Consider the following 21490-nt stretch of genomic DNA (forward strand, 5'->3'; position numbering starts at 1 on the left):
TGTGTATGTTCGCTTAAAGTACCATTAAGTGCATAGCATTGGCGTGAGTCATGCTTTTAGAATGCACCTTAGAGGGCGCTTGCATGTGCATACTTATGTATGTGCGAGTATATACTTGTATGTATATCAGTGATCAATTGTCAAACGATGGCATGATTATTGGCATCGTAGGAGTATTGCTTGTGATTGACTATGTAATGGCGAACAGTGCACTGTGAGTACTTATAAATTCGGTGGTTGTCTGAGCCAGCTTTTTCAAACCCAGGACAGGGTATATTAAGTTTACCACGAAATTCGCAAAACCTAGAAGGAAATGTCTAAGACCTTACAAATTACATATACATACATATATATAAATGATCAGCGTGACGAGCTGAGCCGATTTAGCCACATTCGTCGGCCTACTCGCACTAGTGCCTCAGTTTTTGAGATATGCAACTGAAATTTTTCACAGCTGCCCATATCCGGTCACTATAGCATATTGCTGTCATACAAGCTGAACAATCGAAGTCAAGATCTTGTTACAAAATTTTTTTTTATTTGACATGATATCTTAGCGAAATTTGGAATGTATCATTATTAAGCCATTTTTATGTGATTCAGGTACCTTATCAAATTAATGGAGTTCGAAATGTTTGCATTTTTTGGAGAGTACTCAATGTTCAATATGATCAGATTTGCATTTAGCCGTGCGGTGGATACCACAGGATTGGTCCGGAAAGTAATAGGAATGATTTTCTTCCGCCGCAACTTTGCTTCGGAGCGGACGCGCATCGAATGGATTCGGAAGAGGGCGTTCCTAGCTAACAAACGAGCGGCTGGTCAGTTGTCTCCGAGCACCTGGGGAGTCAGGACAAACATTTTCAGGCGACGTGATTCTGTGATTGTTGAAAGCCGAAAATGCAGCGTTTGTTTGAGCAGAGGTACGCGATTAAGTTCTTTGTGAAACTCGGTAAATCTGCAACAGAGACTTTTGATATGATCAAGCAGGCTTACCCAGATGTTGCTTTAGAAAGAAGTTATGTGTTTCGGTAGCACCAGGCCTTTTTGGAGGGTCGTGAAGAGGTCTCTGATGAAGACAGTGCTGGGAAGCCTCCGACTTCGATATTGTGACTCGTGTGCACAAAGTTAAAGACCGTTAATTCGTTTAATTGCCGATGTTAATTTATCAAAATTGTGACGACATTGTGACGGACTTGAACATGCGCAAGGTGTGCGCGAAGATGGTACCAAAAGTGTTCACTCACGACCAGAAATTGTGGCGAGTGGAAGTGTGCCAAGAAAATTTGAACATGTGTAAAAGTGACCCCAAATTTTTGAATAACGTAATCACAGGTGACAATTCGTGGATCTTTGAGTATGATCCCGAGAAAAAATGGCAATCTTGAAACATTTTGAGACGACAAAGGGGATCCTAGCAGCATTCACGTTGGCTCTCAAGGCTATTCTGGTGAATGCCTCCCGTGACGCCTTCAATGATTGGAAATCGAGCTGGCAGCGCTGCATCGGCGAAGAATATCCTATTTTGAAAGTTTCTAAAGAAATGATTGGTTCATTAATTTTTTAAATTGCCTCAGTCCTATTACTTTACGGGCAAACCCTATATTTTGAGAGCAAAAATTTAAGGAAATCATCTGCTTTGAATTCATACGCACTGGTTCAGCAGACTTTAGTGTTCCCAACAGTTTTCCAATCGATAACTGGTATTTTTTTTATTTCATAATTAGATTCCTAAATATGAGAACTCGTCATATGACGGCGAAGACTCATACAGCTATGCATTCATTAACCGGTAATACCTAAGTAGAAAATGTTGTACATACTATATGTATAGCTTGAAATCAAAATTTATGTGTATACGTATATATAACTTTTGAAAACTTTGGGCGATATATTAGTAATTATTTGTGCCGATCAGGCGACATCATTGGCTAGACTATTGTCGCAGGGCCTTGACAATTCTGTCGATACAGATGCCTAGTAGATTTAATATTTTGCGCCCATGTCCAATTAAACTGTACCTACCATATATAAGTCGTTCCAATACACATTACAATTGATCCTAAAATGGATCAGTTCATTACCGCCTGCTTTTGGCGCCAGTTGAAGATTTCAAGTCCAGCTAGGTCCTTTTCTCCCTTGTCTTTCCAACAGAGTGAAAGTTTTTTTTGAAAACTCGTTACGCCGACTCATCAGCTGTTGTCATCGTCCATGCCTCTACACCATATAGCAGGACGGGAATAATGAGTGACTTATAGAGTTTGGTCTTTGTTCATCGAAAGAGAAATTTACTTCTCAATTGCCTACTCGGTCCGAAGTAGCACCTATTGGCAAAAGTTAAGTCAGTATACTTATCAGACCAAATATTATATAACCCAAAAACAATTTTTTTATTTATACAAATATATGTATATACAAATATTTTCGAATTCCAAAATTTTAAAACGACTCTTAAAAATGATTATACTTTTTTTTGCACTTCTGAAATCCGCATTAATTTAATTTTACACCCCGCTTGGTTATTATTCCACCCCTCGAAGGAACAAGTTCCTTATTAGTCTATCCTCAGATGGATTTACGACCGGGTTGCATAGGAAATATCGAAATCACATCGTTCGGCATGTGGAGGACACCTTGAGTTCGTTAAACGCACATAACACAATTTAGCGCTAAATCGATGAATGCTTGCGTTCACATTAATATGCTGATAAATGAGTTTCTTCTGCGGATTTACGGTCTATTTGCATATAAATAACCGAAAAGTTGTTAAGAAATACATAAATATTAAAAATATATTAAATAAATGTTATAAATAGAATTTCGCTCATTTTTTGAAATTTTTTTCTTCGTAGAAAAGAAATGTGGTTGTGGCAACTGACATTGGGGGGATCGTCGATTCGTCATTGTCAGCGCTGGTGACGTGTGCTGCACAGACCGAAAATCCGCTAATAAGACTCGTTTGCATATTTCACTCTCATTAGTTTTTTTTTTGTATTTGTGGTATTTTATATAAAGGGACTATTTTAAGTGGCGCGATGTCATGCACGTTTGTGGTTTTGTGCCAAAACGGCGAGAAGACCGGTTGTCGTTTGCAATCGTTTTGGTAATCCAAAAGAAATGCTAATATAAAATAGTGAAAATTTGAACGCATACATTAAGAGTAGAATGACCCTGAGTATTTATTGTGAAATTATAATTTTATTTTAAATTGGTGTAAGTAGGTTTATATGTTATATATGTACTTTTGTATGAGTATATATGTACATATATGTACATATAAGAATTTCATGTAAATAATTATAATAATTTTATAATAATATTAAATTTTTGCTAAAATTTGTGTTGAGTGACCATTAGTTTTTTGAATATTGTGCACTAGATTAAGGGGTTACATGGGTTTTCTCGGGTAAAAAACAACCTTTTCTCACCAAATTTTTTCTCATATAAAAAATAAAATATTACATTAGAATTCTTTATTGTTACAAACATACACTATTAACAAAGAAATTCTGAAATTTTTGAAAAAAAAACATTTTAAAATCGGACATTGCAACACCATTTCCGGTGAACCCTCGGAAAAAAGATGATTACACAATCATCTAAAGTGAAAAAATACGTGTTTTAGCTAAAATCTTATCTTAGAACTTGGACGGAAGAAAAAAATTGAAAATTGGATTTTTGGCAGATATTTTTACAAAAAATGAAAATTTCAGTGAAAATTTTGCGACACATTTTTTCCTATAGTTGTAATCGAAAAAAAGAATCCTTCGCCCAAGCCTTTAAGCATTGTATCTCAAATACCTGTGTAAAATTTCATGCAGATCGTTTAAGTAGTTCTCTAGAAATATTGCCAACTGACTTCAAAAACACACTTTTCGAGAAAAACGGGTTTAAAAACGGTGCACTTAGCCTAGCTAGCCTAGAGCGCAGAAGTTCTCAAGGCTGTATCTCCGAAACTATTACTCGGTTCAACTTGAAAATTTAGGAAAATTCTAGAGGTCTTGTTGAATTTAATAAGACAATAAAAAAAATCAATTTTTTGAAACCCATGTCACCCCTTAAAGACTTGGCTTTCGTAAGCTTCAAAAGCAGGAAGCACGATGTACATAGATGCCCACTTACATATAAATAAATAAATTGTAATTTAAAATATTTGACATCATTACTGAATTATGAAAATTAAGCCGAAAATTACTTTCTTCTCAGAGAGAAAAGGGTTGCTACTTTTACCTATAACATTAGGAATGTTCTCCAGACAAAGCTTGAATCGAATCTGTGATAGTTATCTATCCAAATATCTTAAATATATTTCATACAGGCTGCGACGATAAGTGTAAGCTCGTGAGTAGCTTTTTTCTTTCAATTAGACCTTTGAGCATATTCCGCTCGATATATAGAACCATATTTCTCAATGAATAAATAAATATTATGAATAAATCAGGTCTCAAATTCAATTCGAGTAAATGCAATTTTCTATCAAAAATCTGTCAAAAATGTAAATCAAAAATGTAAGATAAAGTAGAAAAATATATGATAAAGTAGAAACCATAAAAATTAAACTAAACTAGCGCAAAATTAACGCTAAAAGTTATAATGGCATAAGCTAGTAAATTATCTTAGAACCGCCGCTTAATTGCCTGCTCTTGCATATTAATTGCTGATACTTGTAATATTTAACAGAACATGACAGCTGTTGCAATTTACACAAAGTTTGCACAAATTACTGGCAGCTAGTAATCCAATTGGCATACTTACTTACATATGAGACATTAATTTACATATTTACATATAAGTAATGAGACAATTAATCTTGGGTTAGTGGTTAATAGCTTTATTTCAATAGTAATTGTATACAGTCACGTACAAAGTTTCCGCTTGTCTTAATATACACATATATGTATATACGTATGTATATATAAAAGAATATTCATACAAATCTATATAGTATATTTCTACATATTAATTGCTTGCAACACTGATTTCACAATATTTTATAATAGCCGTGCAATGATTTGTGCAAGAGATACAATGTTAGCAATCATTTATCTTTCACTGCATTTGCTGCTATATATCAGACATACATACTCATATACATATGTATATATCATATACATATGATGTATGTAGCGCATACTTGTTACCATAATTTCTAATAAAATAAATTCACCGAGATTCGCTTGCCTTTCTTGTAGTTAATTGCGATTCGTTTCATGTGAAATTTCCTCATTTTTTTGGCCTTGATATTTTGACATTTCTACAATTTCATTTGTTAACTAAACGAATGGCAAGTCGCAGAGATTTGTAGAAATTAATGACATACAAAGACAATAGTATACATTTCAGTTATATAATATATAAGTATATACTTTGTGATGTACATATAGACAGCCATTAAAAACCGCATGCTCAGACATCATAGTGCCAAATGAGGAAATAAGTGTCGGTAGCTGTCATAGTGATTATTTCACAGATAGTATTTAATCTCTAATACTCGTAGCATATGAAATGTCCAGTGGAAATATACAATAAGGCTGCGATGATCTGTTATCGGTTCCTGAAGAAGGCGGTATCATTAAACCGACCAAAACGTGGAAAATCCAGTTGATAAATTCAAAGTACTTAAATAATTAAGTAATTATGCAAATGTAAAAATAATTTAGTCATAAATGTCAGTAAGAAAAAGAACAACAGTTTGACATTTAAACAGATTTCACATTTGTACTCATTTCACATTTAAAATCACATGGAAAATCAGCTGTTCTACTGATACCATGCGGTATTAAGTGTAGGAGAAGGAGAAAAGAACGGTCAGAAGATATTTGCAAGCAAGTAAAGGTATAAGCTTAGGGTACACCGAAGCTAGAATACCCTTCACAGATGTATTTCCTATAAAGTAGAAGGATATAAAAAATCGTATCTTGATTTTGCGCGGTCAGTTTGTAAGGCAGCTATGTGCTATAGTGGTCCGATCTGAAAAATATGACTGGAGGTTGTAACAGCTTCTTTGGCAATAATCTGTGCCGGATTTCGTAAAAATATATTATCAAAAAAATTTCTCCATACAAGAAGTTTTATAACAGGTATATCCCATGTTATACCAAGATCAGCGATTCAGAGAAATGAACAACGCTTAGTGGAGAAAAGGCCACGTGCAAAATTTTAGGCCGATATCTCAAAAACTGAGGAACAAGTTCGAGTATATGTAGACGTATTGACGGACAGACGGACGAACTGACGGAAGGACGGGCAGACGGGCGGGTGGGTAAAACGACTCAGCCCGTGACACTGATCATTTCTACATATACTTGTGGGGTCCAGCGCTTCCTTCGAGTTGCTACAAATTTTATGGCAAGCTTAATAGACGTTGTTAAGTGTTTTCTATTTCTACGTGATTTCATAATTCTACCTGAGACTTTTATTAAGGAAGTTCCCAACAATATACATACATAACTACACCTGCCAATTCTAGAATATTTCCATTCATTAAAACCTACATACATACATACAAACAGCGATCACATAGTATAATCATGCAACTCTGCATCTGGCCTATGAACCAATACAGATTGGAATACTCACATACAGTTCAATCTCTGCACATTTATCTTTCGTTTGTAATCTACAATTGTTTTCTGTGTTCTTAATTTTTTGCTTTTGCACTACAAATGCTTTGTATTCGCCGACACTTAGGCCGTATCCACCTCATTCACAGCCAGTCCGACCGGCAGCAATAATTCTTATTAAATTATTTGCAAAAACTTGAAAACTAGAAGAGAATTATACTTTGTCACGCTGCCAGACAGCGCGGACAACTCTTGTATATTGTAGATTCACACGACTTCAGCGATATATCACTTGTTAGCGTTTCAGTGTATTACGTGTACTTGTGGCGGTACATTGTCTTGGCAGTTATCCACCATACATACATATAAACATATAGCCTAGAATATGTTGAACTGCCGCAGCTGCTATTTATCCACTATTTGCTGCTGTGCCGACGCCTAGTTTGCCACAGATCGATTCTCAAGTGATCAGATCAGTGCGCGGCTCGGGGTAGAATAGTTATCTTGGCAACAGACTTGTCTGAGCTGTTTGCACTTCTACTGCCGCCCGGTGGTTCCACCTGCCTCCCCCATTTATTCACTTTCCCAGCTGTCACTGCCAGTGCCAATGTAATTGAGGCGAGCTAAGTTGCCTGAAAGCTGTCGCGTGTTCGAAAACTGTGTAGTCATGTTAGTTGTATTGCAATTCATCAGTGGCGACAATAATGGGTGTTCCGGAAGTTGAGAATTTGTTTTGCTTGCCAAAAAACAAAGACTTCTTGCTAAAGTAAGTAAAGCAGAGAGTGTGATCTCTTCGAGGCGAAGCTTTATAATACATGACACGATCGTCGACCTTGCTTTGGACTTTGTTTGGAGTTTTGGCTTCCAAAAAACAAAGCATGCCGGTAAATGTAGGCCAAACTGAGAGTGTAGTTTTCTTCGACGCGAAGCTTGATCTTGCATGGCACGATCATCGATCTTGCTCTGTTGTTTGCTTATTATTTTATTTCTATAGTCTGTAATTACAAAAGATCGAGAGAGAAGAGACAAAGACCGCTTATATGCTCGAAACACCTCAACAATTATGGCATTTCTGCCTCAGCTTCGGTAGCTTTGTAGATTTGGTGTGCCTGAAGTTTCATCTAGAGACCGAAGCTGTAGAAAAAAAATGTTTGACAGTCGCTTTTGCTCACCCATTATCAGCAAGTGTTCCTACATTCACTAGTGTACTAAGCATGTATGAGTGCGACTATATCTGTGCGAAATATGTTCACTTAGCGACATGAGAATAAATTGCTTCGTGCTGCCACTGTGTCTGCCACGTTCGCCTGACGTAAAGCGTCTTTATAGAGTCCGGTGCTTTTCATGCCAAATGGTATGTATGGCGGACGGATAGCGGGGCAGCAACAGAGATGTCGGTTTAAGTGTTTCGTTTCTGTTGGTGAGGCCCACCGTGAGGTTTCTGCGGTTTTTTGTACGTGCTGCAAACACACGATTACCGAATGCGGTTTGCACATGAGGATATGTATGTATACAACAGTTTCCTCTGCTGCATTAAATCATGCACTTACATATCTATATATGTATGTTGGTATGTATGTGGCTTAAAACATTTCCATTTCATTTAATTTGTATAACGTGCAAAAGATCATCAGGTACATATATAGATACATACATGTACATACATGTATGTATATGTATATATCTGACTTTTTTTTGAGATCAAAGCACTAGCGATCCGCACCCAGCCGGAACGCTAATAGTCGACCGGCACAGACAAACTGGCAACTATCATTCAAACTGAATTAAACTGATATTAATGAAAGAAAAAAAGTGTGCAAAAAAGTAGCACGCTTCCTCTGAATGAGCTAAGCCGCTTAACAATGTATATAATACACTTTTGAATGTATATATAGTACATATATATGTATGTATATATATATACTATACTATATGTGGTCTCATGCATGTTCTGCTGCATTTGTCTATCCGCCGACAACTGTGTAATTAAAGAAATCTTCCAGCACCGCAACTGTGATACTCACCGCTTGCCAACTGTCTGTCAGTGTGGCTAGCCGTTCGTGTAGTGCAACAGTCAGTCAGTGAGGCAGTGCAGTGTAGGATTGCATACACGCCAAGCTGTCTAGGCTGGATGCGGCCAAAAGTAAATGCAAGTGCAATTTCCTTCATTCATTTACATACATATTTACTCACATATATTCGAACATACATACATACATTCATGTGCACATACGTACATATGTATATAGGCGTGTTTCTGCACGTACGCCAGCCGTTGCACATTGAATGCAAAGTTGTACAAGTGATAAATGTGATAATTATGTAAATTATATATACTCAATGAGATTAATTGACAGTCACCGAACGGCGGAAGGCCTGATTTATCTATTAAGTATAAAATGTTAGGGCAGCGTATTGATAAAATGCAATAAATCTTCAACTGGTTTCTACATATTAATTAATAGATGATTCTAGGATACGAGTATACTGGCCTAAGGCCTCAGTTGGTTGGACCATATAGCGAATTGAAGCAATTTTTCTCGTTGGCTGTTGGTTTGAGGGCAACTAGCGCGATTTATTATACCGATTTGCTTCGAGAAAGTGTGCTGTTTAATCACTATCATGAGTTGAAAACGAAATTGCAGCGGTTCGGAAAAGCAATGATTCTGCGGAAAAAAGTCTCTGAAATATTCTTTAAACTTACTTATACACAAAAAAAATTATAAACTGGTAAGAAAATGTTTAGAAACATCAGCTGAATTCATTTTGGAAACATTTGGGCAGTGGCGTAACGAACGCGCAAGGTGCAGAAAAGTAGCTGGTGATTTAAGGGGGTTTAATGAGGAGTCTGCTTACTCTCTTTTGTTGAGCACACTTTGCATTTTTTACTTAGTCCTATATAATCTTAAGTACAACAGGATATTAGGCGGAAACCCCAGAGAAGACCTTTGGATGAGCTCATGAAATAAAAAAAAAAAACTTTATTCGTCTGAACCGATGCTATAATATCCTTCGCAGGTGCACATCTCATAGCAAAGAAGGGCGTAAACAGATCATGACTTTAATCGAGGAGGTCGGAGTTTGGACAATCCTACAATAGGTCATGCCAAGTTCCGGGCAGATAACTCGTCAAATAAAAAAGTTTTCCATACAAGGACTTCATTTTTATCGCACAGTTTGTAAGACGGTTACATCCTATAGTGTTACATGGCGGTGGTTTAGAAGAATTGGCAACTTCTTGGGGAGAAAACGATTTGTGCAAAATTAACGATAGAACGAACACACGGCATGTCTGCAGGATGGGGCTGACAGATCGAGAAAACTGCAGGAAATGTCTATAGCAGGGCACCAGAGAAAAAATGGAACATGATACAATGGAGGAGGTATCGATAGTGAGGCCGCAGAGTCAGTTAAAATTTGCGTCAATCGCAAGCATTCTAAAGGATTACTACTCCTCTTGGACCTAACAACTAAAATCCATCTGGTATCGTAATGACCAAACTGGTCTATGCGTGGCTTATTGGCCTACCAGATTAACGAAACCTAACCTAACCTTCCGAAAGATATCTCAGAAACTAAGGAACTAAGTATGTATTGAATTTGAACTCAATTCTACAAAAACCATCGATTTATTATAGTGGCTGCCATTTTGTAAAACAAAAATAAAAAAAAACAATAAATTATAAGAAACAAGTAGGTGTAGCTTTGGAAACTCTTAATCGCCTCTGTATACACCTTTACACGCATACTATATGTAATTAAATATATCTACGTCGGAAGACACGCATCTACCGTTGTGATCACAAACTCAATAACGAATTGGATAGAAGAGGCTTTTGTCCAGCGCCACTCACCACGACCAATTTCTTGAAGAGGTTGGACCACTGTCAACTGGTGAGGGCCAAACAGCCAACCAACTAACACTAACCATAACTACTTCTATTTCATTTAATTTGAGCAATGCCTTATCAGATTTATCAGCGCTTTGGAGGTGTGCGTAAGCACCAAAAATTTACATACGTATTTGTGCTCATGTGTGTGCTCCGATGTGTCTGTATGTATGCAGCTCAGCAGAGCTCAATGCTACCGCCACGATCTCTTGGCGCTTCATCATTTCTATGCACAAGTCAATTTATGTTTAGCGTTGCCAATTGGTTATTTTTTATTTCAGGAAATGGTGTAAAAATTTATACTGGAAGAAAATATAATTTTGTAGGAAGCAGCATATGCTAATAATATTTCAACAGGTTTTACTTGGGATGACATTTCTTAAGATTTGTACTAGGAAAATCAGTTGAGATCTTTAATCTGATATTCAAGGAGGTAACATAGATGTTATGAGCCCTCAAATAGCAGTCATATACTAGTTTATATTTGAAAAAATCATTGAACTGTTCGTGCTATGTTCTTCCCCTAACACCTACGTTTTGCTGATTTTTTTTAACCGACAAAACTTCCACTTTGCACCATCACGACATTATATCTCGAAAATTTACCCATTGGCAGCACAGCGCCCCTTTTATATACAGGTTAGACAACTAGTCATACAGTGTGGGTCCACTGCGACGGTGAGACCGACGTCGCGACGTTCCAACGATCCAACAATCAGACCGACATGCCCACAATGTGTGCCGTCACGCCAAACACACGAAGTCCAATTCAAACCAAAGCAAACCAAAAGCCACAAACTCAACAGCCGAGCGTAGTAAGCCAATCACGATCGAGTGAGAGTACGAAGAGAACGACGAGCGACGCAAACGGCTGACTGCGCTGCACTGCCGCTGCCACCGTCAGATAGGCATACGCGAGGAGAGCAACTCTATAAAATGCAGCGAAGGTAGAAAATTCAATCAGTTCTGTTACAGTTTTCAGCTGTAAAACATAACTTATTAGAAAATTGTGAATTTCACAACGTGTCCAAGCTTCCGCTCCAACTGCAATAAATTCTTTAGAACACTAGTATATTGTACAACAATTGTAAACGGAAATCTCGTGTGATCGTGACTACTTAAATTTCCATGTTTGTTTAATTGTCGGGATCGTTTGAAAGCAAAGCGTTACAAGAACAAGAACAATACGGTGCGGACGTAATCTGTGTAATGTCCACTTTTTACTGTTCGAAGTTTATCCATCGTGTCGTATATCGCGTGACTAAGTGTCAACACCAACAACCACAACAAAAGTATCAAGTACTCTTAAAAAGGCTATAAGCATTTGCATTGAGCATAAAGAGACTTCTCAAAAAGCATTAAGAAAAAAAAAACAACAAATATAAAATACAACAAGAAAAGAACTTTTACCAAAAAGCAGCGTTAATTCCAACGAATGTCATATAAATTGCCATTACTGCAAACGCCGCATATCAGTGTCGAGTTAATCACCAAGCATCAGTCTAAGGCGCTAATCCAGTAAAGCACACACATACACGCGCCCGCGCACACCAATTGAATTATTTCGAAATTTTGTGAAAAGGCGACATAACGAGTCCCAACAGCGATACCAGAGCGTGCATAGGAACGGCAGCAAAATCTCGTTAACAGTGCGAAGATACTTTGCCAAAACGGAGTCCATACGAGGACCTATGTCATCACAAAGCTATCTATTGTTATTACTGAAAATCAATTCAAATCTACAATCGAGGACTCAACATAATCTAGAGGTGATAAATTCATTCATAACATAACACGAGCACAGTTGATTTGCGAGTTTCACAACGTCAAGAAAGCGAACCTACAAATTAGCTGCTGCCCGCCTGCCAAACGTAAAAAGAAAGAGATAAATAATTAGCGAGTGAGAAAACTCAATTTCGGTGCAATCCAAGAAAGTAAAAAACTTATCCTGAACGTGTAATCACGACGACTATAACGACAACGACGAAAAGTTATCCTTCAAGAGAAAATTTTGTTTACCGCAATCATTCATAACCGAAGGAAAAAGAAGAAAATCAATGTGAGTATTTTGTGTTGGCAGAGAAAATTATTAAATTTGGAGTGTTTAAGAACAGCATATGTATTATTGAAGATGGTGCTTTGAAGGTTTTGAAAGTAAGGTTTATGGAGCCACATAGCTTTGAAGGAAAGGATTGAGTGTTATATGTAAATATTTTATTTTTTTAAATTTTGAAAAATTTGGCTTTTTACACGAATTTTGAATAAAAGCGGTAGATAATTGAGTGCCTTATATATATTTTATTTATTTAAAATAATGAGAAAGTTTTCATATATTGAATTTCGAAGAGTTTTTGAGTGATTTTTTTTTTTGGTTGCAAGGTCACTGATCTAGCTTGTGAACTTTTTTATTTTTAAAATTTTAATTTTTTGGGATCATTTTTATTTTGCAATTATTTTAGCGTTTTTACTGATTTTTTAATTTATTTAATTTAATTTATGTAGTTTAATTTAATTAATTTAATTTAATTTAGTTAACGTAATTTAATTTATTTTTCTTCTGATGCTTTTTGATTCAGTTTTTAATTTTTTACATAATTTTTGATAGGCTTAAATTTTTATTTTATTTATTTGATTTAATTTGCTGTTTTTTCCTAATTTTGTTGATTAATTTTTTAAATTTTATATAATTTTTGATACGTCTCGTTTATCATAATTTTCTTTACAAAGCTGGCAAGAATATGCCTTAATCATATACATAAGTATGGCTAAAATAATATTTTTTAGAAGGTTTTTCCCCCACACTTCTTTATTTCTCACATACTTATATTTTGCATACGTCATATCAAAATAAAATTGTTTTAATTTTCTGATGCAACATTTGTCATATATTTGCTCAAACAAAAGCAAGAAAGAATGAATAAATGGCAAAAACCTCAACTTGACACTCTAGTCAAGCATACGTACATATGTACATACGAATATGTATGATATGAGTTGAGTAGACAGTCGTCGAGTTAACCAACCAGACAGCGATTAAGTGAAGAGCGTTTAAGTGCCTACGGCGAGTGTGCGATCACCTCAAGTGTAGGCAAAAGCTTAATAGAGCACAATTAATGTGAAGTAGGCATACTACATACGCACAAACATACATACATATGTATTTAATGGTAGCTATGCAGTAGCACATACATACCCTTGTACTGTCGCGATCATTTACATCAGACGCTCCAATTATACACACAGCAAAAAAAAAAAAAGAAATGGAAAAAATCGAAAAGCTAAAAGTGCCACTTGGCCAGACACTACAATACCAATATATGTATGTATAATGGATGTTTGTGCTTTTTTACACTGTCACTATATCTAAAAATAATCGAGCACAACTCTTTGTGCCGTTGAATGAAAAAATTTACGTCACCAATTTAATTTTATGCACGCAGAAATTGTATGCGGCGACTCTTGGTGGATACCTTGGCCAAGAAAATTGGCGTTGTCTATTGCTAAGGATTCACACTAGACTTGAGCAATGAAGAAAGTGATTATTGAATGCTCTGAGTTTGTAAAATTTAAATTTATACGTGTGTTTGTATGTATGTTCATTCATTAATGAAGTTTATTTCGAAAAGATGTGACTTTGCGTATATATTTCTTAGCCAAGTTGCTGCATGATCACTGATCAAGGTTTTGGTTGTGGAAATATTTTAAGGACAATCCATTTTTAATAATTTATAAATCAATATAAGTTTTTTGTTTTTAAAACAAAAAGTTAATGAAAGTTCACTTTTCTTTTTCAATTCTACGAAATTTTTAAAATTTCAGCCTTGAAAAGACTAAATCGCTTCCCAACAGCAATGATGAAATTTCACATATTTCTATCATGAGAAGTGTCATTAAAGAATTATATACATACATATTTGTATTTTTTATAAATATCATTCCAATAAAAACATTATAAGATCCGACGGCACTTGCTCTAAATATTATATATTCCAAAGTCCCCATCGCTTTCAATTATTCATTCGAATTTCTACAAAATTTCAAAATTTCTGCGAAAGTCATTTATTAGCGCATACTCATACATACATACATACACATATATCAGCAAACAATTTCATCACACATTATTTATATAATAAACTTACTAATCCATTTTAAGCTACTTAGCTGCTAAGCACTAAATGCCACCTACTTAGAAATACACATTTCATTGAAAAAAATCTGCGTATCATTCTAGTAAGATCGCTTTTGCTGACCCATTTAAAGCAAGAAACACAAAGAAACAACAGCAACATATCAGCATTAAGCAATCAAAGCTAACATTAATGTCGTATAGTCATAAAAAATATTATGTGTCCACCGTAATAAGGGGCTTAACATAAATTTACGGATCTATTAGAGCATAATAAAAATAAATATTAAAACTCTTTTACGAGCGTTTAATAGCGCGCATTAAATGCTGCGCGGATTGTGCTCGATCGGAAAAAGCTTGTCATACATATGTATGACCAACAACCACGAGACCTATAGTTGTGGACCCAGTAGGAAAAATTGCACGCCTTTGGCAAAATCTAGTTAATTCTGGAATTGGCAAGCTAAGGTAGTTTCGTAAGACAAATAAAGTTATATAGTTGAAGTCGTTGCGAGGGATTGTGTGAATATATTACCGAAGTGGCATAGGTTATGCCTAATTGATTAAGCGAGTTGCTCGTTCGATTCGGCATTATTTAAGTTTTGTTGAAATCAAGACATCTTTTGTGGCTATTGAAATTATGTTTTATTATATCTTTGAGAGCAAACCAAAGTATTAATTATTAAATTTGGCACTTGGTTTGCAAAATAATAAACATTTTCTAATACAAAAAAATATATATTCTAAACTTTTTTATTATGAAAAATATTATTAATAAAGTAATTAAAAATCGAGGGAACAGTACAATTTTCCATAAAAATATGTCATTAATGAAACGATAACAAACGGAGAGAGCTTTACTAACTAAATTTCGTTCTGAATAAGTGTAAACTAGTCCAAGTCATTCCGTCATACATTTATTGACGAATTTTAGTATACAAAAGTGGCGTCTACTATTAAATAAGTAATTCATATTGGTCGTCTGAACCAGCCCACAGAAGATTTCTACCAGAAGCCTGATTATGCCTTTCGACATATTGGTCTATTATGTACAGCAAGTCTCAGGTATTGCAGTTTGAAAAAAGCTATACAATTTTTGAAAATTTACTCCACAAAGTTAGAAATTTCCTGCTAGGGCACACATATTAAATATATGTATGAAAAAAGTTTGTAATAAAAATTGTGATTAATTCGCACATTCAAATTCGATTGTGTACTTAAACAATTATAATTCTTGTATTTATTACTTTTTAACGAGAATGTCTGTATACTTATATATACTATATTTCGCATACTATGCCATGGTTGTTAAGCCGTGCATTATTGGGAAGTCCACGAAAGGAAAGGCAAAGCTAACGTGGCACACTCATGACTCATGGCTCATGGCATGATTTCCATAATATTATTTTTACTTTTTTACTTTCTTTTTTTTGAATTTATTTATTATATTTTATTTTTATTTCTGTTTCGATTTGTGTTGAGTTGTTTGAAGCGCTCGGCTGGCCATTTAAGCGTTTGCTCGTCTTACCTAATTAGCATGACAATTAGTGTGATGCTACCACCGGTACGACGAGCACCTTGAACACGCTGAGGTGGCTTCTGGATAGAAGCAATTAATCGGTAAAATACATGACAGCGCTGTCGGCGAATATATAATAAATTATATATATATTTATATAGCTACAACTATATATACCTATAATATATAGTATACTTAAAATGAGAAGAAAAAAAAAGTGAGGATCACTTGCTTTATAAAAGTGTTCGGCCTATCTGCGGACTTTCTAGTGCGCGCAGTGACGATCAGTAGGTAACAAGTGTCTACCAATCACTTTTCCTGTGTTTGACGTTTACTAATTTAATTCAACTAAATTTATTTCGCTCATACAATAAGCGATAAGCGAGGATCATATGGAATTTGATTTTTCGATAACCCCAGTTTGTGTATGTGTGTGAGTTCTATGCACCGATCGATTCTATATACGCGTGGCTACTAACCACCAAAGAACAGCTAGAAGAGGCTACACCCCTACAAATATATATACTATACTATATTCAAATATAATATATACGCACGCTTTCGACCGTCCATTTCGCAAAATCTGTGTAGTGACAGTTGGCGCTGCGCGACTTCACAAAATTCACTTTGGAATGTCACGTAGGCACGATAGTAGATTTTTTAAAATGATAAAATAAAATAAAATGAGGCAAAACAATTTAAAATATTTGCAGTAGTTAGTAGCAGTGATCTTCGTCGGCTTTTGAGCTATTTACGTAATGTATTTAAATTTATTAGTTTCTTGAGCTTGTGAATTGCCGCGACTCCTTGGCCCTCATTTATGCCAGGCATATCGCTGAAGTGCGAGTACATTTCAATAAATTTAAAAATTATATTAATTTCTTTTTTATTTATTTTATATAAATTTAATGCAATTAATTTGCGTTATCTATCGCACTTGCGCGGCTCAGTGATACAATTTTCTGAGGTGATTGACCTATTTATGCTGCGTAACTTTATTGTCGCATATAAATCTTTTTTGTGATTTGATTTTTAAATTTCACATTTCGTCAATTAATCTTAATCTGTTATCTTTGCTTGCATTTCATTCACAGAAAATGAATATAAACATATTATTAATAGCACAGCTTGTGCTCTTTGCCGCCTGCATACAGGGCAGAGCCATTGAAGATGTCGACAATTCGATTGAGAATACCGGTGAAGGTGACGGTGAAGGACAAACGGAAAAACAGCGTTCACCCTTCGAGCATGACTGGATTAAATTCGCCAAGAAACCACCAACCAAACTGCTGCAGTCGCTCGGTCAGCCCGTTGAGATTGCCTGCGAAGTGATGGGCTCACAAGTGCCCACCATACAGTGGGTGGTGGGACATTTGCCGTTGTCTGAGGTGAGTTAAAAAGCAAAATAAAAAAAAAAACAAAAAAAGAAGAAAAGAAAGGTGTTTTTCACATTGTAGCATAAGAAAAAAATAATATATAATTGAAACAACAAAAAATATATATGTATATTTTATAAAAAAAAAAATGTATAGAAAAATATATATGTATGTTTTGTCGATTTTTTTCAACAAATCTTGCCACTTTTAAATAACTCAACTCATTATCATTCTCCTTTCTCTCTCTCTCTTCCTTTCTAACCAACAGATCGACAGCGTTGAATCCAATGTTATATCCGAATCATCACCGAGCGCCATCGTGCGTGTACGATCTGTACATGTCATCGATCATATGCTGAGTGAGGCACGCACCTACACATGTGTCGGTCGCACCGGTGGCAAGACCATTTACAGCTCCACAATTGTCTATCCACAAGCGGACATGAAGGAGCTGGTGCAAGTACGCGACAAACCATTCCCTGGTCCACAGAAACCACGCATTGTCTACCACGAAAAACTCCATTTGGATTTGGTCGACTCGAATATTGTATTGCCATGCAAGGTGCATGCTCGTCCACGTGCTGAGGTCTTCTGGATGAATGGTGAAGGCAAATTAATTGAGCCAAATCATCGTTTCAAAATTTTGCCATCCGGTGATTTGCTACTCTCGAATATCAAGTGGGAAGATATGGGCGCCTACAGGTGTATAGCACGCAATGCTATGGGAAAGGATACTGCGGATACGTTTGTCTATCCAGTACTTGTAAGTATCTGATTAATATGTTTAAAATTTAATAGAATACCAAAAAATTTGTTTAGAAAAAACAAAGTTTTAGAACAAAATTTTGGAAAAAAATTAGAAATAAAAATTTAGAAGTAAAATTTAGACAAAAAATTTGAAAAAAATTTAGAAAAGAAAATTTAAAAAAATATTTAAGAAAAAAATTAAATAAAAAATGTTTGGAAAAAAAATTAAATAAAAAATTTTTGAAAAAAAAATTCTCAATAAAATATTAATTTATTTTGGATACACATGTTAATCCACCACATGTAAATCCACCACCAATGCCACCTTTTTATTCAGAATAACTTTTAACTCAGTAGCGCATTTTATTATTATTGCTTTTTTAATTTTCAAGAAAAAAAAATAGTTTTAATTTATTTTTATTTTTTATTTATTTATTTTTAATTTTTCAGTATAATGTTCAAAAAATAAATTTAAAAATCCTCAATACCAAAAGAAGTCACATTTTTTAAATTTCTTTTTTAATTTTCAATATTGTTTTTCACGCAAAAATAAAATAATATTATCTGTATTTATACTAAAAATTTATTTTTTTGTTCTTACCATTGCAGAAAGAAGACAAATAAACCAATTTTGGATATGTGAAAATGTCGTCTCCCCACCTAAAACAAACACACACACACATGTAAACACTATACAAGGCAGTTGTACGTATGTAAATGAATGCACACGATAATAAGAAACGGTTCCTAAGTGAAATATGATACCATTGTATTGTACGTTTTATTATAGATAGTTTAAATGCCTGCAAAGGTGCTACCCCATATTTGCGTATGCTTTTTAAAAAATAAAAAATAAAAAAAAAAAAAAAAAATTAAAACTAAAAAAACAAATTAAAAAAACACAAAAACGTTTCCAATAATACAAAAAAAGCACAAAAATATTAAAAATAAAAAAAAAAACAAATTAAAAAATTTTAAAATATTTTTTAAAACTCTTGAAAAAAATATAAGAAACACAGAAAAATGTACAAAAAAAACATACCAAATAATAATAGGCTATTTTATTAAATAATTATGTAAACAAGTATATACACAAATGAAAATATGCACACAAACAAAAACGCTAATGAAATGTAACCAGCTCAGATTCTTACTTTAAACCAAGTATACTTGCAACGCTTGCCTTGCGCATGCTTAACTGCACACAAGCACATACACATACATAGGCACACGCCGCAAGTCGGCAAAGCTACAAATAAACGCATTAAAACTAAAAATTATATCAGCGTTCTGTTGTGCGCGTATACACAAGTCCACACATACACACATACAAACACATGCAGTTAACAAGACTTTGTTTTTAATATTATATAATTATGTATTACCTTATTTTCTAAATATACTAGCTCAAAATTTCTCATTGGCAAATTGCAAAATCTGTTTTTTTTTTGTCTAACTGCCTACAACAAAAGCAGCTAAATGTTTATTTATTATTTTTCCGTCTCGAATGCATTCACAGCGCTTGCAAGTAGGAAACTTCACTTGTCTAACAACTCAACTTTTTGTCTTCGAAATGATTTGTGTTTTAGTTCGTAGTTTGCATTAGTCATTAGTTTGCTAATTTTTTACAACAACAATACCAGTCACTTATATGTGTACATTTAATTTAGTTTTAGTTGATTTAATTTAAATTTAAAGAATAATAGTTTAAAAATTGGCCGTACTTAATTTTCACTTAACTGAAAAGTATTTAATATTTTGTTAAAACACACAATGTATTTACATAAACACATACACACACAACTCACGTATACATAAATACCTATATATAAATCTCAACTTAGCAACGCCAATACATAAGCATACACACATACAAACAAGAATCCATTCATATCACTAAGCATTAATTTATTTATTTTTACCAAATATCTCATTACAATAGTTGTTTAGCCGATTATAAAAAGAATACAAAGAAAAAATAGCAAAAATGCTGAAATCAGTAACAACAACAACACACAAGCAGATGCATATGCTCTCTAATTTATATTAATTTAATATTGTAATTCCACACATTTACTGATTTAAGTTGTTTTCCGTTATTTTTTCCATAGTAAACTTATTAAATTAATATATACATATATGTTTAATTAAGTTAATTACATTTATGTATAATATGGTTTTATACTGAACTGATGTTTAGAAAAGACACACAATACACCGCTGTAATAGAAATAAAACAAGTAATTTATGTGTTGAGATTGTGTAAAAAATATACAATTAAAACTATGAAAAAAAATTCAATAAAAATTATAAAAGAAAATATACTTACGGTAGTTTGTATTTTAACTATGAGGATGTGAAAAGACCAGGTAAGGTCTCTTCGTATTTGCTAAAATAAAAAATTACTTCAAAGGTTTTGAACGAGTTCCATTGGATATTGTGGCCCAGAAGTTGAAAAGCATAAATCTGGGTTGCACCTCAAACAATTTTGTTCGCAAAAAATTACCAAAATTTTTTTCCGAAATAATATAATTCATGACCACCGAATAATATTGATAAAAAAAAAAACAAATTCCATTCACAAACCTATGACTAAAGTTAACCAAAATATTACAAAAAATTTCCTACTTAATTTCCGTATGTCATCAATCTTTATTTTTTTAATCTGGTCACTAAAATTGTTGACCTTCCATAATTCATTCGTCACAACTCGTCATCTTTATTTTGTAATCTGGTCACCCTGGAACACATTTTTAAACTGAAAATCAAAAAGTGCATTTTCACCGGGCTGTTGAAGCAGAAATTGTGAGCAATTGGAGTGGAAAAAGTGCTTCGAAAATTGGTTTGAGCGCATGCAAAAGTGTATTAATCTTGTTGGAGAATATTTTGAAAAACAATAAAACTATTTTCGTTGATAAATATTCCTATTTTCATTATTAGCCCAGAATTATATAAAGCAGCCCTCGTATAAAAATGAGCGCATTGAGAGAGTGCGTTTGATCAATCAGAAGCGCGCCGTTACATGTGCAATAATATCTGTTCTCAATTCCGCTCTTACTCATTCACATGAATTATTACTGCTTTTACACGTTTAACGATGACGGCCTACAAAATTTTCTGTTTACCTGATACCGCGGTCAGAAAAATAAAGAAACTATACCCTAACCTCGTTATCAATGGCAGTGGGTCACTTTGTGCCAGGCACTGAAGCCTCGCTATCAGGGAACGAGTGGGTGCTCCCCGTCTGCTTGTGTATTCTACTACCG

At 34.4% G+C, this 21490-nt stretch overlaps 1 protein-coding gene across 2 annotated transcripts in view; it reads left to right on the forward strand.

Moving 5' to 3' along the window:
• Positions 1-20548, forward strand: part of LOC126761542 (neural/ectodermal development factor IMP-L2) — a 37327-nt gene extending 16779 nt beyond the window's left edge. Inside the window, exons 1-4 of one of the 2 annotated variants that reach the window (XM_050477840.1) lie at positions 11416-12512; positions 17196-17489; positions 17746-18240; positions 18834-20548. In XM_050477840.1, the coding sequence (XP_050333797.1) occupies positions 17199-17489; positions 17746-18240; positions 18834-18848 (801 nt within the window). In that variant the 5' untranslated portion in view covers positions 11416-12512; positions 17196-17198 and the 3' untranslated portion in view covers positions 18849-20548. Of the gene's footprint in view, positions 1-11415; positions 12513-17195; positions 17490-17745; positions 18241-18833 lie in introns of those variants that run through there. The other variant, XM_050477839.1, reaches the window with a different exon arrangement.
• Positions 20549-21490: the final 942 nt, after the last annotated feature.

Source organism: Bactrocera neohumeralis, chromosome 6 (genome assembly GCF_024586455.1).
Source record: "Bactrocera neohumeralis isolate Rockhampton chromosome 6, APGP_CSIRO_Bneo_wtdbg2-racon-allhic-juicebox.fasta_v2, whole genome shotgun sequence".
Lineage (NCBI taxonomy): Eukaryota > Metazoa > Arthropoda > Insecta > Diptera > Tephritidae > Bactrocera > Bactrocera neohumeralis.